Source organism: Chiloscyllium plagiosum, chromosome 34 (genome assembly GCF_004010195.1).
Source record: "Chiloscyllium plagiosum isolate BGI_BamShark_2017 chromosome 34, ASM401019v2, whole genome shotgun sequence".
NCBI classification, from domain to species: Eukaryota; Metazoa; Chordata; class Chondrichthyes; order Orectolobiformes; family Hemiscylliidae; genus Chiloscyllium; species Chiloscyllium plagiosum.
This window is the reverse complement of record NC_057743.1, coordinates 771,143-787,797: the sequence shown is the minus strand read 5'-3', so window position 1 is coordinate 787,797 and position 16,655 is coordinate 771,143. Positions and strand designations below refer to the sequence as shown.

General features: G+C 43.0%; 1 protein-coding gene across 2 annotated transcripts in view; it reads left to right on the top strand.

Annotated features, from left to right (window-relative positions):
- Positions 1-371: 371 nt before the first annotated feature.
- LOC122540172 (zinc finger protein 501-like) overlaps positions 372-16,655 on the top strand; it is a 32,262-nt gene continuing 15,978 nt past the window's right edge. For both annotated transcript variants that reach the window (XM_043675505.1, XM_043675504.1), the window contains exons 1-3: positions 372-419; positions 1,415-1,512; positions 11,776-13,092. In XM_043675505.1, coding sequence (XP_043531440.1) covers positions 11,891-13,092 — 1,202 coding nt within the window. In that variant the 5' untranslated portion in view covers positions 372-419; positions 1,415-1,512; positions 11,776-11,890. The remainder of the gene's footprint in view (positions 420-1,414; positions 1,513-11,775; positions 13,093-16,655) is intronic.

The following is a 16,655-nucleotide window of genomic DNA, read 5'->3' as shown; positions in this document are numbered from 1 at the left end:
TCCTTCATTGCCAGAATCAACCACACTGCTGCGAATCTGGACTTGCATGTTGGCCAAACCGGGTCAGGATGACTAGAACATGACTGAAGCAGGTGGATTATTCCGACAATCGACAATGGTCTCTATTGAATTCAAATTCCTAAATCTGCTGCAGCAGGATTCGAACCCGGTCCCATGAACGTTACCTAGGTCTCTAAATTGATCGTCCACCAAAAATACCACCACCTCCCCTCAAGGTATCCCTCAAGAGACGTTTCAGCAACAATAAAAAACTGAGGAGAAAATAAAGACGCACGGCGGAACAACTACCCAGAATTCCGCGGGGTTCTGTGTGTCTTCTATCTGCAGCACAGGGAGCAATGCGCATGCGCATGATGGAACGCATAGGGAGCGTGCGCGAAGTTGACAGCGGACGGAAGGTTTGTTTTCGGCTCCGGAATTGGTGAAAATGAGGTGGCTTGCAGAGTGTAGTAGATCTCGTAGGTGGAGCCGGAGACTTTGTGAATATCTTGTCCAAATCTCGAAACCTGAAGATTAAACTCCTGGTGCCGCGTTTGTGCCAAATGTGGCGAGGGCTCCAGGATTTCCCGCTGAGACAGGCCGCGGACCGGGGTGGGCGGTGGTGGGGTAGAGGTGGGGGGTTGTGTTGGCGCCATCTCTGTCAGGGTCAATGTTTGAAATGACCGGGAGGAGCTTCAAGCTCACTGTTTAGAATGGAGAGGACTTGTCCATCAAGTTGTATGAGTCTTTAAATCCCATGTCTTATTGATGAGCAGCAGACAAGGAAAGAGAAGGAAGCAAATCCTGTCATCGAGATTCCATTACCTCATGAGACATCCTGTCCCATGTTTCACAAGATTCCTGGCTCTGGTCAGTCACCTGAAGACCCAAAGTAGCCAGGCAGCAGGTGGAGACGTTGATGTTTCCGGTGTACACCTAAAAAGTCAACGTCTCCAAGTGCAGATGGTGCCTGGCCTGTTATGTTCTTACAACCGCCTGCCTGTCTACTTTGGATTCCAGCAATTGCAGCTTTTTTTGTCTCTAACCTGAAGATCCAGAGCAGTTGCTGATGACCGTGATTAGACATCACCATCAACTCAAGGGACTGCTGATCACATAGAGTCATAGATTGAGGGGCAGTGTGCAGCAGGGAGCATACATGAGGAATGGATATTGTGAATTTCTGAAGAAAAACAACGTGCTGCAGAAACCCAGCAGCTTTGATGGAGAGAGAAACTATGTTAACACTTACAAAATAATACTGCTGTTTTCTATCCTGGACTGCTAGTGATTGATTTCAGAAATTTATTTCACTGAGATTTGAAAGGGCACACACTGAAAACTCAAAGAAATGGAATATATGTTCTGAATTGTAACCTTGCTTGACAATGTCTTTTCTAAACTTCTTTTGTAGAATATTTGAAGGGGACAGGAAGCTCCAACCAAACATCACATACAAATCTGACAGAATGAGTAGCTTCATCAGCTACTGGATATGATTGGTGTTTGAGTGTAAGTGTTGTCTTCCCACTCATTACCATGAATTGTATATGATTTCTCTATCACATCCTCTCTCCCACAAATGTCCAAGATCTTAAATTTATATCCCATTGGCAACATTTTTGTAAGTCTTTTCTGCACCCTCTCAAGTTTATGTTCTGGTGATCTCCTGACCATAAACTGTGGACTTACAAGCTTTACCTTCCCACAATTTCTTTCTTCCTGTATTGCAGTCCTTTTCTGTTTGTGAGCTTATGTTCAGTATCAAATACTACACCGTGTATATTCTCTGTAGTTCCTTTAGTATGGCCTGAAACATTAACTCTCTCCCTCTCTCCCTCCATTCATGTTAGTAAATATTGTCAGTCCCCAGTTACTCATGCAGAAGATGGTGTTTGACCCTCTTGAACCACAGCAGTCCCTGTGGTGACTGTGCTGTTCGGTAAATATTTACCAAATGACCGTGAAGGACCAGGGTTTTATGTCCAAATTAACAACAGTTTCTTTTTGCTCATTTTTGACGTAATAAAATGATGTGATATTACACATGGTATTGGTATTCATAAAACGATGTTTGACATCAGACCATGTGGAGATATGAGGGCAGGTAACGAGAAATTAGGCTAAAGAAGTCGGTTTTAAGGAGCAAAGTGAATGAAAGAAAGTAAGGATGAAAATCAGTGGTTTAGGGAGTAATGCAAGAGCTATGGCCTTGGAAATTGAAAGTATGGTGATAAAGATGGGGCTCTTAAAATCAGGAATACTTAGAAGATTGGAATTTAAGGTAAACTGTATCTCAGAGTTGTGAGGCTGGAGTGGGAGGTGCTACGTAGAAATTTGAAAATAAGGATAAGGATTTCAATATCCTTCGTGCTTTGCCATCCAGAAAATGGGGAGGTCAGCGTGAAGGCAGGGTGTGAGTAAGCACATGGGAGTTTTGCATGACCTTAGGCTTACTGGGATGTTGAATGTTCCAGAAATGTGCAAGGCTAGTTATTTTTAGAGCTAAAAAAGAAATGGATGAGAATTTCAGTATTAGGTGAACTTAGACGAAGATGAAGTCGGGTGATGTTACTGAGGTGGAAAGAGGCGATGTTGGTAATGATGGGGATATGTGGTTGGATGCTCAACATTGGATGAAATATTGGATGAGAACAGGGTGGTTCAGCTTTAGACAGTTATCAGGGAGAGGGAAGGGTCCAGTGAGGTGGAGTGGGGTTTGTAACAGAAAGTGAAGCCAATGCCTTCAGTCTTTACAAAATCTAAATAAAGGTGATTTCTGCTTACTCAATACTGGTGTTAGATAAGTGAGGGTGGTGTGTGACTGAGTTATGATAGTTGTCACACAACACCTGATAGTGTGGTCCTTTAAATGGTGGAGGTTGAGATTTTGGAAGAGTGGCGGCTGGGAAATTCTGACACAGTTCTGGATGAGTTGTAAATATTTAAAATCCCTTTCCTTGTCTCTTCCATTTCTTGCTCTGTTCTCCAATAGAAACCAGAGCCTTGTAAAGGCCCAGACCCGCTAGCAAGGTCCCTCCCTCAAGGACCTTAGTGAATCAGTTTACCTTAATACACTCATACAGCATAGTACCAGGCTCTTCAGCCCACCATATTTATACTGACCAACAAACACCAGATTGCACTAATCCTTTTTACCTTCTCTTGGTCCATAGCCAACTATGGCCTGGCATTTTAAGCACTCATCCACATATGTCTTAAATGTTCTGATAGTACCTGTGTCCACCAGTCTCTCGGGCAGCATAATGTCTACATCTACCTCCTCCTGAGTGAAGTTTTTACTCAGATCTTGCTCCTTTCCACAATGCCCTCTGGTCTTAGCACATTTGACATGACAAAGAGATTGTCTAATGCCGGTCAAAATAGTGTATACCTCAATCAGACCCCTTATCAATTTCCTCTGCTCCAGGGCAAACAAACCCAGCCTGTCCAGTCACTCTTCATAACTGAGACTCCCCATCCCAGGCAACATCCTGGTGAACCTCCTCTGCACCCTCCCCAATGCAATCACATCCTTCTGATAGTGTGACAACCAGAACTGCGCATCGTATTCCACCTGTGGCCTAACCATTGGTTTATAAATTTGTAACATGACTTCCTTGCCCCTGTATTCTACACCACCCTGTCTATTTTTGTTACTGTCAGGGATCGATGGACCTCTCTAGTACAGCCCCTTTATTCCTCAGCACTCCCTCGGGACTGACCATTTATGCTGCATATTCTTTGTAAATACCAAAAATACATCTCTTCACACCTATTGGGATTAAATTCTATCTGCTATTGCTCTGCCCAATTTACCAGCTGATCATTTTCGGACTGTAGCCTAAGACCATCCTCCTCGCTATCAACAGCACTTTTTTTTTTGTCATCTGCAAAATTACTAATTGTACCTTCTACATTCACATCTAAGTCATGCATGTACACACAAATAACAAGGGTCCCAGCACCAATCCCCATGGTACACCACTGTTCACAGACTTCATCACAGACTTCCAAATACAAAAACTCCCTCCACCATCATCCTTTCCCTCCCATTTGTAAGCTAGTTTGGGCTCCAGTTTGCCACCTTGTCTTGCATTTCGTGGGCTCCTCAGTGAAGACCACATCGACAGCACAACCTTTACCAATATATGTTGTCCCCTTTTCAAAAATATCAATTCAGTTAGTCAGACAGGATGACTAACAAATCCTTGCTGCCTTTCCATAATCTTGTCCTTCAGAGTTTTTAGGAGAAAGTGAGTACTGCAGCTGCTGGAGATCAGAGCTGAAAATGTGTTGCTGGAAAAGTGCAGCAGGTCAGACAGCATCCAAGGAGCAGGAGAATCGACGAATCCTGAAGAACGGCTCATGCTGCCTGACCTTCTGCGCTTTTCCAGCAACACATTTTCAGCCCTTCAGAGTTTTTCCCAATAATTTACCTGCCACTGACATCAAACTAACTGGTCTGGAATTATCTGGCTGATCCCTGCTGCCTCCTTGTACAAAGGAACCACACTAGTTATCTTCCAGCTATCTGGCACTTCACCTATAGCCAGTGAACCATGAGATATCTCTGTCAAAGCCCCCACAATCTCCTCCCTTGCTTCCCATTGCAGCTTGGGAGAGTTTGCTCCTTTAGATATCATGGAATCAAAGGTCAGCTAGCCATTTGGATACAGCATTGACCTGAAGGGAGGAGACAGACGATTACTTTTCAGACTGGCGGCTTGTAACCAGTGGTGTGCTGCAAGGATTGGTGCTGGGTCCCTGCTTTTTATCATTTATAGAAATATTTGGATGGGAATATAGGACGGATGCTGAATAAGTTAGCAGATGATGGCATCAAAATTGGTGGTGTACTAGGCAGTGAAGAAGGCTACATCAGAGTATAATGGGACATTGATCAAATGGGAGGATGAGCCAAGGTTAGAAGATGGAGTTTAATTTAAAACAAGTGTGAAGTGCTGCATGTTGGAAAGGCAAATCAGGGCAGGACTTATAAAGTCTGGGGAGTGTTGCTGACTAAAGAGACCTTGGAGTGCAGGTTCATTGTTCCTTGAAAATGGAATTGCCGGGAGACAGAATGGTGAAGAAGATGGTTGGTATGCTTGCCTTAATTGGTCAGTGCATTACGTGGATCATTGAAATCTCTTCTGGGGTAGAAATAACCTGTACAAGAAGGACAGATTGCTCCTGAATTGGAAGGGGACTATTATACTGGCAGGGAGATTTGCTAGAGCTGCTCGGGAGGATTTAAACTAGTTAGGTGGGGGTGTGGGATTCGGGAGATAGTGAGGAAAGAGATCAATCTGAGACTGGTACAGTTGAAAAAAGAAGCAAGTCAAACAGTCAGGGCATGTAGGGAAAAAGTGGAGAACAAGGTAGGACTAATAATTTAAACTGCATTTATTTCAATGCAAAAGGCCTAACAGGGAAGGCAGATGAGCTCAGGGCATGGTTTGGAACATGAGACTGGGACATCATAGCAATTACCGAAATGTGGTTCAGGGATAGAGAGGACTGGCAGCTTAATGTTCCAGGATGAAATCCTACAGGAAGGACAGAAAGGGAGGCAAGAGAAGAGGAGGAGTGGCGTTTTTGATAAGGGATAGTATTACAGCTATACTGAGGGAGGATATTCCTGGAAATACATCCAGGGAGGTTATTTGGGTTGAACTGCGAAATAAGAAAAGGATGATCACCGTATTGGGATTGTATTCTCGACTCCTTAATAGCCAATGGGAAACTGAGAAACAAATTTGTAGGAGATCTCAGTTATCTGTAAGATTAATATGGTGGTTATGGCAGGAGATTTGAACTTTCCAAACATTGACTGCCATAGTGCTAAGGATTTAGATGGACAGGAATGTGTGTAGTGTGCAGAAGAAAATTTTCTGATTCAATATGTGGATGTACCTAAGGGAGAAGGTGCAAAACTTGACCTACTCTTGGAAAAAAGGCAGGGCAGGTGACTGAGGTGTCAATGGGGCAGCATTTTGGGGCCAACGACCATAATTCTATTAATTTTAAAATAGTGATGGAAAAGGATAGACCAGATCTAACAGTTGAAGTTCTAAATTGGGGGAAGTCTAATTTTGACAGTGTTAGGCAAGAACTTTCAAAAGCTGACTGGGGGCAGATGTTCATAGGTAAAATGGGAAGCCTTCAGAACTGAGATGACAAGAGTCCAGAGACAGAATGTTCCTCTTAGGGAAGGAAAGGCTGGTAGATGTAGGGAATGCAGGGTAACTAAAGAAATTGAAGTTTTTGTTAAGACAAAGAAGGAAGCATATGTCAAGAAAAGGTAGATCGAATAAATCTTTAGAAGAGTATAAAAGCAGGAGGAGAATACTTCGGGAAATCTGGAGGGCAAAATGGGATAGGAGATAGCTTTGGCAAATAGAGTTAAGGAGAATCCAAAGGGTTTTTACAAATATATTAAGGACAAAAGTGTAACTAGGGAGAGAATAGGGCTCCTCAAAGATCAGCAAGGCGGACTTAGTGTGGAGCCACAGGAGATGGAGGAGATACTAAACAAGTATTTTGCATCAGTGCTAACTGTGGGAAAGGACATGGAAGATATAGAATGTAGGGAAATAGGTGGTGACATCTTGAAGAATTACAGAGGAGGAAGCGTTGGATATCTTGAAACGCGTAAAGGTGGATAACTCCCCAGGACCTGATCAGGTGTACCCTCAAACTCTGTGGGAAGCTAGGGAAGTGATTGCTGGGCACCTTGCTGAGATATTTGTATCATTGATAGTCACAGGTGAGGTGCAGGAAGACTGGAGGTTGGCTGATGTGGTGCCACTGTTTAAGAAGGTGGTAAGGACAAACCGGGAACTATAGACCGGTGAGCCTGACGTTAGGTGGGCAAGTTGTTGGAGAGAATTCTGAGGGACAGGATTTACATCTATTTGGAAAGGCAAGAACTGATTAAGGACAGTCAACTTGGCTTTGTGCATGAGAAATCATGTCTCACAAACTTGATTGAGTTTTTTGAAGAATTAACAAAGAGGATTGATGAGGGCTGAGCAGTGGGCATGATCTGTATGGACTTCAGTAAGGTGTTCGACACGGTTCTCCATGGGTGACTGGTTAGCAAGGTGAGATCTCATGGAATACAGGGAGAATTAGCTATTTGCAGAACTAGCTGAAAGGTAGAAGGCAGAGGGTGGTGGTGGAGAGTTGTTTTTCTGACTGGAGGCCTGTGACTAGTGAAGTGCTAGGTCATTTCGTCATTTATGTAAATGATTTGGTGTAAGCATAAGCAGTATAGTTAGCAAGTTTGCACATGACACCAAAATTGGAGGTGTAGTGGACAGCGAAGAAGATTTCCTCAGATTACAACAGGATCTGGATCAGATGAGTCAATGGGCTGAGAAGTGGCAGATGTAACTTAATTTAGATAAATGCTAGGTGCTGCATTTTAGGAAAACAAATCTTAGCAGGACTTATACGCTTAATGGTAAGGTCCTACGGAGTGTTGCTCTTGGAAGGATGTTGTGAAACTTGAAAGGGTTCAGAAAAGATTTACAAGGATGTGCAGGTTCATAGCTCCTTGAAAGTGGAGTTGCATGTAGATAGGATAGTGAATAAGGCGTTTGGTATGCTTTCCTTTATTGGTCAGAGTATTGAGTACAGAATTTGGGAGTTCATGTTGCAGTTGTACAGGACATTGGTTAGGCCACTTTTGGAATATTGTGTCCAATTCTGTTCTCCTTCCTAAGGATGGATGTTGTGAAACTTGAAAGTGTTTAGAAAATATTTACAAAGATGTTGCCAGGGTTGGAAGATTTGAGCTACAGGGAGAGGTTGAATAGGCTGGGATGTTTTCCCTGGAGCATCAGAGGCTGAGGGGTGACCTTGTAGGGGTTTATAAAATCACGAGGAGAATGGATAGGATGAATAAAGTTTCTTCCCTGGGGTGGGGGAGTCCAGAACTAGAGGGCATAGTTTTAGGGTGAGAGGGGAAAGATATAAAAGAGACCTAAGGGGCAACCTTTTCACCCAGAGAGTGGTACATGTATGGAATGAGCTGCCAGAGGAAGTGGTGGAGGCTCGTTCAATTGCAACATTTAAGAGGCATTTGGATGGGTATATGAATTTGAAGGGCTTGGAGGGATATGAGTCGTGTGCTGGCAGGTGGGACGAGATTGGATTGCAATGTCTGGTCGGCATGGATGAGTTGGATTGAAGAGTCTGTTCCCGTGCTGTACGTCTCTATGACTGTCTGAGTATGTGAGATGAGATGTTAAGTTGCTGCTGTGCAGGACATTATTTAGGTCACTTTGGAATACTGTATTCAATTCTGGTCTTCCTGCTCTTGGAAGGATGTTGTAGAACTTGAAAGGGTTCAGAAAATATTTAAAAGGATGGCGGGTTTGAGCTATAAGGAGAGGCTGACTAGGCTGGGGCTGTTTTCCCTGTAGCGTTGGAGGCTGAGGGGTGACCTTATAGAGGTTTATAAACTCATGAGGGACATGGATAGGGTAAATACAAAAGGTCTCTTTCCCAAGGTAGGGAAGTACAAAACTGAAGGGCAGTATACCTCGGGGTTCGATACGTTGTTCTTTGAAAGTTGCATCACAGGTATATAGGGTGGTTAAGAAGGCGTTTAGCACACCTGCCTCCATTGCTCAGATCTTTGAGTATAGGAATTAGGACATCATGTTGAAGTTGTACAGGACGTTAGTGAGGTCACTTTTAGAGTCCTGTGTAAAGTTCTAGTTGCCCTGTTGAAGGAAGGATATTATCAAGTTGGAGCGGGTTCAGAAAAGATTTACTATAATGTTGCTGGGACTGGAGGGTTTGAGTTATAGTAAGAGGCTGGTTAGGCTGGGACTTCTTTCACTGGGCATTAGAGATTGAGGGGTGACTTACAGAGGCTTATAAAATCATGAGGGGCACAGATAAGGTGAATAACAAAGGACTTTTCCATAAGATGGGGAAGTTCAAAACTAGTGGGCATATTTTAAAGGTAGGAGGAGAAAGATTTAAGAGGGATTTGAGTGGCAACTTTTTCAAACAGATGGTAGTTCATATGTGGAATGAACTGCCAGAGGAAGTGACAGATGCAGGTATAGTTACAATGTATAAAACACATTTGGACAGTCACATGAATAGGAAAGGTGTAGAGTGATATGGGCCAAATGCAGGCAAGTGGAACTAGTTTAATTGGGAAACTTGGTTGGCATGGACAAGTTGGACCAAAGGGTCTGTTTCCATGCTGTATATTCTGACTATGAGGTGAAAGGGGAAAGTTTTAAAAAGGAGCAAAGGGGCAACATTCTCATGCAGAGGGTGGTGCCTGTATGTAATTAACTGCCAAAGGAAGTGGTAGAGGCTGGTTCAATTACAACATTTAAAAAGCATCTGGATGAGTACATGAATAGAAAGGGTTTAGAGAGATATGGGCCAAATCCTGGTAAATGGGACGAGATTAACATAGGATACCTGGTTGGCATGGGCAAGTTGGACCGAAGGGTCTGCTTCCATGTTGTTTATCTTTATGACTATATCTCTATAACTCATCAGTTCCTGGGGTTTATACACTTTGATGCCTGTTAAAATTTTTAATACCGCCTTTTTAATCTGAACATGTTCTAAAACCTTAACATCTTGACTGGAATGTTCAGCTACATTGTTAAAGTTGAAATTTGAGACGGCCCAGGGAATCCCTTATGAACTCAGACCTGTAAACCTCTCTCTTGGTTCATCCTGGAGATCGTAATCTTTGGAAGTCTGGAATAAAAACCTCTTAAAGACAGTTTATTTAATTTTAGTCATCCCCTTTTATTCACCAATAGCATGACTGTTACAACATAACACTGATAACTACAAGTTAATCTAACTAGGTTCTAATAACCAAGGAGAATAGGGTACCAGCTCTTCCGTTGCCCCAGCAGGCTACTCCGATGTACTGATACAAAGTGGCTTCCTATATACAAAAGTTTACAAAAACATTGTTAATTAGACGAATAACAGTGAAAGACCATAATTGAAAGGAATTCCTGATGAAGGGCTTTTGCCCGAAATGTCGATTTTACTGCTCCTCGGATGCTGCCTGAACTGCTGTGCTTTTCCAGCACCATTCTATTGAAAGAAGAAAAGTTAATTTTAGGTTTGTGTATGCTTGACTCAGTCCCTAGGCCAGGTGGGAAAAACATACCCAGCCAAGTTAGGCCCCTGTTGGCAAGATAAACTCCTATCATAAAAAGGTACCATTCTGAGTTAATTGGAGAGTTCATAAGGTAGGAGAAAGTGAGGTCTGCAGATGCTGGAGATCAGAGCTGAAAATGTGTTGCTGGAAAAGCGCAGCAGGTCAGGCAGCATCCAGGGAACAGGAGAATCGACGTTTCGAGCATAAGCCCTTCATCAGGTAACCTTGCACAGCTTACATGTCAGATACAATTGTTTTACAAAATAGCTTCTTAGCAAGAAGGGCAAACTTTTGATCATAAAATGGCTTCCTGACACATTTGTGTCAGAATCTCTTCAATGTTAGGCTTAGAATAGTTTCTAAGCTCGGAGCAGACTCCTGCTTTTTAAGCACTGCATCATTCTGTACCTGAGGCTGAGATGTTACCATAAGGTTGCATTTAAACTGACTCATTAGTCTTTGAATTAATATGCTTTCTTTTCATGAATTGATTCAAATTCAAATAAGACATAAGATCTGATTAGTTAGAATTGACAGTGTACAGTCTGTAAGGTCTGTAGAATGGTCTTCAAGAACAACCAGTAAGTTAAAACTTCATTAATATTACCTTTTCCAGAGTTTGTATTTAGTCACTGGTAATGCGTACTCAATATCATCATAAAATCCCAAAATGCAATTAAATTCAATCCATAGCAGATAACCACTAAGAGTTAATTTTCTACTGGCTCCAACACTAAACTGGTCTCTCTCTCTCTAGTGTCCTTTTGAACTTTCAAGTCAGTAAAGGTTTTTTTTCTCTGTGTCTGTCCTGCTTGCAAGGGGTAATAAGGATCCATTATAATTGGCAGCATCTGATTGTTAATTACAAAGCTTTTGATAGTACCAAATTTCATTTACAGAATCAATTTCACAAGGGAAAGGCTGTGAATGTCGATGCAAATGTTCTTAGTTGCCTATCAGCATCCTGTTATCACTTGGTGAGCCCAGACGTCCCTATCTTCTGAATTCTTCAAGTTCTCCCCTTTTTCTGAGCCTTCCTGCCTGTCTATTTTCTATTGTTCTATAATTCAGCATTACATCTTAGTCTAAATGTTTAAAGACAAGTTTTAAGGCTATAGACATTCTCAACATAGACCATAGACATAGATTTCAAATCTTGCCCACAAGCTCTGACTCAACACACAGGTTGTCCCTCTGGTTTCTAATAGGTCCCACTCCTTTGCTTACAGTACCCTTATTCTAAATATACCCGTAAAATGCTATGATTGTATCTGCCAAAGATATTTCGTGGCCACTCTTTATCCATCTAATTTATTTTTTAAGCATTGTGCCCCTCACACAAACTGTGCTTCTGAAGGACCTCCCCTGTTTTTATTGCGCTGTATCAAACATATGCACTTTTGTTTTTCAAATTCTCGATATCCCTTGACATCCGGGGTTCCCTGGACTTACTGCCCTTGCCCTTCACTGATTTGATGACAAACCTGCAACCTTCATGGTCACTTTTATAGGCACCCCATGCATTCATACAAAGCTTTAGTAGAATCTCACTAAGTCAATTCCCCAATTTTGTGTTTGCAACTTTTTCATTAGCTTATTCTGTTTTAAATCAGTTTCACAGGGTATTGGAGGGGGAAGCTTTGCAGTTGGGAAATTACATCAATCACCTCATCAGGATCTGATGGTGTCACACAATTTATTCTAACTTGACGATCATCAATTTTGAACATGCAAGGTAAAAGCACCAATTACTGTGGGGAGAAAACATGCATATGTTCTGCGTTTGGAGCAGGATTCAGACAATCATCTGGACTCACAGAACATAAATGCAGTCACATTGGAGAAAAACCATGGAAATGTGGAGACTGTGAGAAAAATTTCAAATCCCCCTCTGATCTGGAAAGACATCGGCGAAGTCACACTGGGGAGAGACCATTCCCCTGTTCCAAATGTGGAAAGGGATTCATTCAGTTATCCCACCTTCTGAAACACCAGCAAATTCATACTGGGGAAGTGGCACTTGAATGTCCAAACTGTGGGAAATGTTTTACACGTTCCAAGGAACTAATGTCTCATCAACGTGTTCACACTGACCAGAGACCATTCAAGTGCTCTCACTGTGGGACTGCGTTCAGATACCCCTCTCGACTCATTGTACACCAGAGAGTGCATACTGGAGAGAGACCATACGTCTGCTCCGAGTGTGGGAAGGGGTTCACTCGATCATCTAGCTTACTTACACACAAGCGAGCTCACACTGTGGATGTACGTTTTAAATGCCCAGACTGTCAGAATTGCTTTGAAAGTTCCAGAGAGCTGATGTCCCATCAATGTGTTCACACTGAGGAGAGACTGTTCAGATGCTCTCAGTGTGGGAGCGGCTTCAGGCACTCATCTCGACTCATTGTACACCAGCAAATTCACACTGGCGAGAGACCGTTCACCTGCTCTGAGTGTGGGAAGGGATTCAGTCAGTCACGTTATCTGTTGAGACACCAGCGAATTCACACTGAGGATAGACCATTCTCCTGCTCTGAGTGTGAGATGAGATTCACTGATTCATCTGCTCTACTGAGACACCAGCAAGTTCACACTGGGGAAAGACCATTCACCTGCTCTGAGTGTGGGAAAGGATTCATTTTGTCATCCCACCTGTTAATACACCAGCGAGTTCACACTGGAGAGAGACCTTTCAAATGCCCAGTCTGTGGGAAGTGCTATAAAACTTCCTGGGAATTGATGACCCATCAACGAATTCACACTGGTGAGAGACCATTCAGGTGCTCTCATTGTGGGACTGGGTTCAAGCGATCATCTCAACTCACTGTCCACCAGCGAGTTCATACTGGGGAGAAGCCATTCACCTGTTCTGAGTGTGGGAAAGGATTTGCTCACTCATCTAATCTGATGAGACACCAACGAGTTCACAAGTAAATGAGTTTTGCTGTTAATGTCCTCCAGAAGTGAATCATGTTTATTGGTTTGTTTCTGCAGATTTTAGGAAACTAGGATCTTTTGAGTATGGCTTGGTGTGGCTGCTTGTATGATGCTATTAAAGAGGAAGAGGTATTGTGCATCTTAAACAGTATTACATAGATAGGTCCCCAGATCCTGTTGGAATCTATCCTAGAATTTGAGAAGGGCAAGAGAACAAATTGCTGGAGCGTTGACAGACATCTTTGTATCCTGTTTGGCCACAGATGAGGTCTCAGAGGACTGGAGAAAAAGCCAATTTTGTCCCATTGTTTAAGAAGGGTAACAGATAATCCTGGAAATTGCAGGCTTGTGAATTTCACATCAGTGGTAGAGAAATTATTGGAAAAGATTCTCAGGATCAAGTTTCTTTGTTCTCTGGCCTCTGCTCTTTGTAGTTTTTATAAATGATTTGAATGGGGTGGTCGAGGGGTGGGTTAGTAAATTTTCGGCTGACACAAAGGTTGGAGATGCCATTGGTAGTATTGAGGGCTGTTGTAGGCTGCAGCGTTCCATTGATAGGATGCAGAGCTGGGCTGAGAAATGGCAGATGGAGTTCAACCTGGATAAATGAGAAATGATGCATTTTGGGAGGTCGAACTTGAAAGCTTAAAGATTAAAGACAGGATTCTTGGTAATGTGGAGGAACAGAGGGATCTTGGTGCATTGATCCCTCAAAGTTGCCACCCAAGTGGATAGGGTTGTTAAGACAGCACATGGTGCTTTGGCTTTGATTAACAGGGGAATCGAGTTTAAGAACAGCTCTACAAAACCCCAGTGAGGCCACACTTGGGATATTGTGTCCAGTTCTGGTTGCCCTATTGAAGGGAAAATGCGGAGGCTTTGGAAAGGGTGCAAGGAAGGTTTACCAGGATGCTGCCTGGACTGGAGAGCTTGTCTTATGAAGAGAGATTGACTAAGCTCGGACTTTTCTCTCTGGAGAGGTGACCTGATCGAGGTGTACAAGGTAATGAGAGGCATAGATGGAGTCAAAAACCAGAGACTTTTCCCCAGGGCAGGATTGACTGCCATGAGGGGGTCATAGTTTTAAGGTGTTAGGAGGAAAGCAGAGAGGAGACGTTGGAGGTAGATTCTTTACACAGAGAGTTGTGAATGCATGGGATATGTTACCGGTGGTGGTGGAAGCAGAGTCATTAGGGACATTGAAGCGACTGCTGGGCATGCACATGGACAGTAGTGAATTGAGGGGGGGGTATTTGATTTTAGATTAGGATTAATCCTTGGCACAACCTCGTAGGCCAAACGGCCTGTTCTGTGCTGTACTTTTCTATTCTATGAACTAGGAACAAGATCTATCTGCATTTTGAAGCAAATGGACTTATTAGTGATAGACAGCATGGTTTTGTGCAGGGAGGTTGTGCCTCACTAACTTGATTGGGTTTTTTGAGGATGTGACGAAGAGGATAGATGAGGGAAAAGCAGTTGATGTTGTCTGCGTGGACTTGAGTAAAGCCTTTGACAACATCCCTCTTGGCAGACTGGTACAAAAGGTGAAGTCACATGGTGTCAGGGGTGAGTAGACAAAATGGATAGAGAGCTGGCTTAGTCATAGGAGGCAGAGAATAGCAGTGGAAGGGTGCTTTTCAGAATGGAGGACTGTGACTAGTGGTGTCCCACCGGGTTTAGTGCTGGAACCTCTGCTGTTTGTGATCATCACAATGCTGGTCTGGTACAAAGTTACTTTGCCTTTGAGTATTTTTTCAGAGAGAGGGTAATTGGCCAGGCTCCATTGTGTCTGAAGTTTGAATGGTTCATTGGGACCTTATTGTTTATCCTAACAAGCCAAATGCTTGAAAGGTCTTTTGAAAGACTAGTATAGTCAAACAGGCATGGCCAGCTCCCCACCTGTGCAGTTCAATTCAGTTCAGGAATGAGTTGAGTAAGAGTCACAGGGGAAACAGGAAGCTTTCTCTCTGTCCTTCTGCCATTATGATTTTGAAGTGTAAGTTGCCTGTGCCTGTGCTAAGGGATGTGTGCATTGGGAGTGTTGCAAGCCTTTTTCAGAACAGCATCATTCACGTGCGTTTGGATAGGATAAGTTATCCGGTATTCTGTTTTCATTTATTCGTGTTTCAGTCCGTAATTTGGAAATAAATTTTGTTTATTTAAAACTTGGCAGTCAACCCAGCTAATTTACTCCGGGAATATCCACTGTACACCCAGCTAAACACATAATAAAGTTACGGTCTGGGCTACCTGCTTAAAAATGTTTTGAGGGGTCTGGTTTAGTCCGTAACAGTGATCTACATAAATGATTTGGAGGAAAATGTAGGTGACCTAATTATTAAATTTGCAGATAATATAAAGACTGGTGGAGTTGCAGATAGTGAGGAGGACTGTCAGAGGATGCACTTGGATATGTATGCAGTTGGAGGCATGGGCAGAAATATGGCAGATGGAGCTTAATCCAGGCAAATATGAGGTGATGTATTTTGGAAGGTCAAATGCAAGTGGAAATTATACAGTAAATGGTAGAACCATTACGAGTAGTAATATGCAGAGTGATCTGGGTGTGCAGGTCCACAGACACCGAAGATGGCAGCGTGACTAGACAAGGTAGTAAAAACGGCTCACTGCATACTTGCCTTCATTGGAAGGGGTGTAGAGTATAAGTTATATTGCAGCTTTATAGAACTTTATTTAAAGTGGACATATATGGAGTATTGTGTACAGTTCTGATCACCACACTGCCAGAAGGATGCGGATGCTTCAGAGAGGCTACACAAAGGTTTACCGGGATGTTGTTTGGTATGGGGGTTTTTAGCTATGAAGGAAGGTTGGATTGACTGGAACGCAGTTGTTTGAGGGGTGACCTGATAGAAATTTATAAGATTGTGACTGGCATGAATAGAGTGGAAAATAGAGGCTTTTTCCCAGGGTGGAGGAGTCAGTTGCTAGAGGACACAGGTTCAGGGTGCAAGTGGGGGGATGTTTAAAAGACAAGTTTTTCACACAGAATGTGGTGAGTGTGTGGAACGCACTGCCAGAGAACGGCAAACACGAAGGGGACACAACTTTAAAGTGAGGGGAGATAGGTATAAGATAGATGTCAGAGGTAGTTTCTTTACTCAGAGAGTAGTAAGGATATGGAATGCTTTGCCTGCAACAGTAGTAGTTTCACCAAGTTTAAGTGCATTTAAGTCGTCATTGGACAGGCATATGGACGTACATGGATTAGTATGACAAGGCGGCACAACATCGAGGTCCGAAGGGCCTGTACTGCGCTGTAATGTTCTATGTGTCAGTACAGGCTTGGAGGGCTAAAGGACGTGTTCCCGTGCTGTATTGTTCTTTGTTACTTGTTGTCCAAAAAAGAGGCTCAGTGGGCCATTTTAGAGGGCAGTTAGGAGTCACACACATTACTGTTGGTTTGGAATCATATGTAGGCCAAACAAGGTATGAATGACAGATTTCTTTCTGTCAAGGACTTGCTGAACCAGATCAGTTGTTCCCGTTGTCATTGGTAGTTTTATGGCTTGACCAGAGAGTCTAGCTTTCA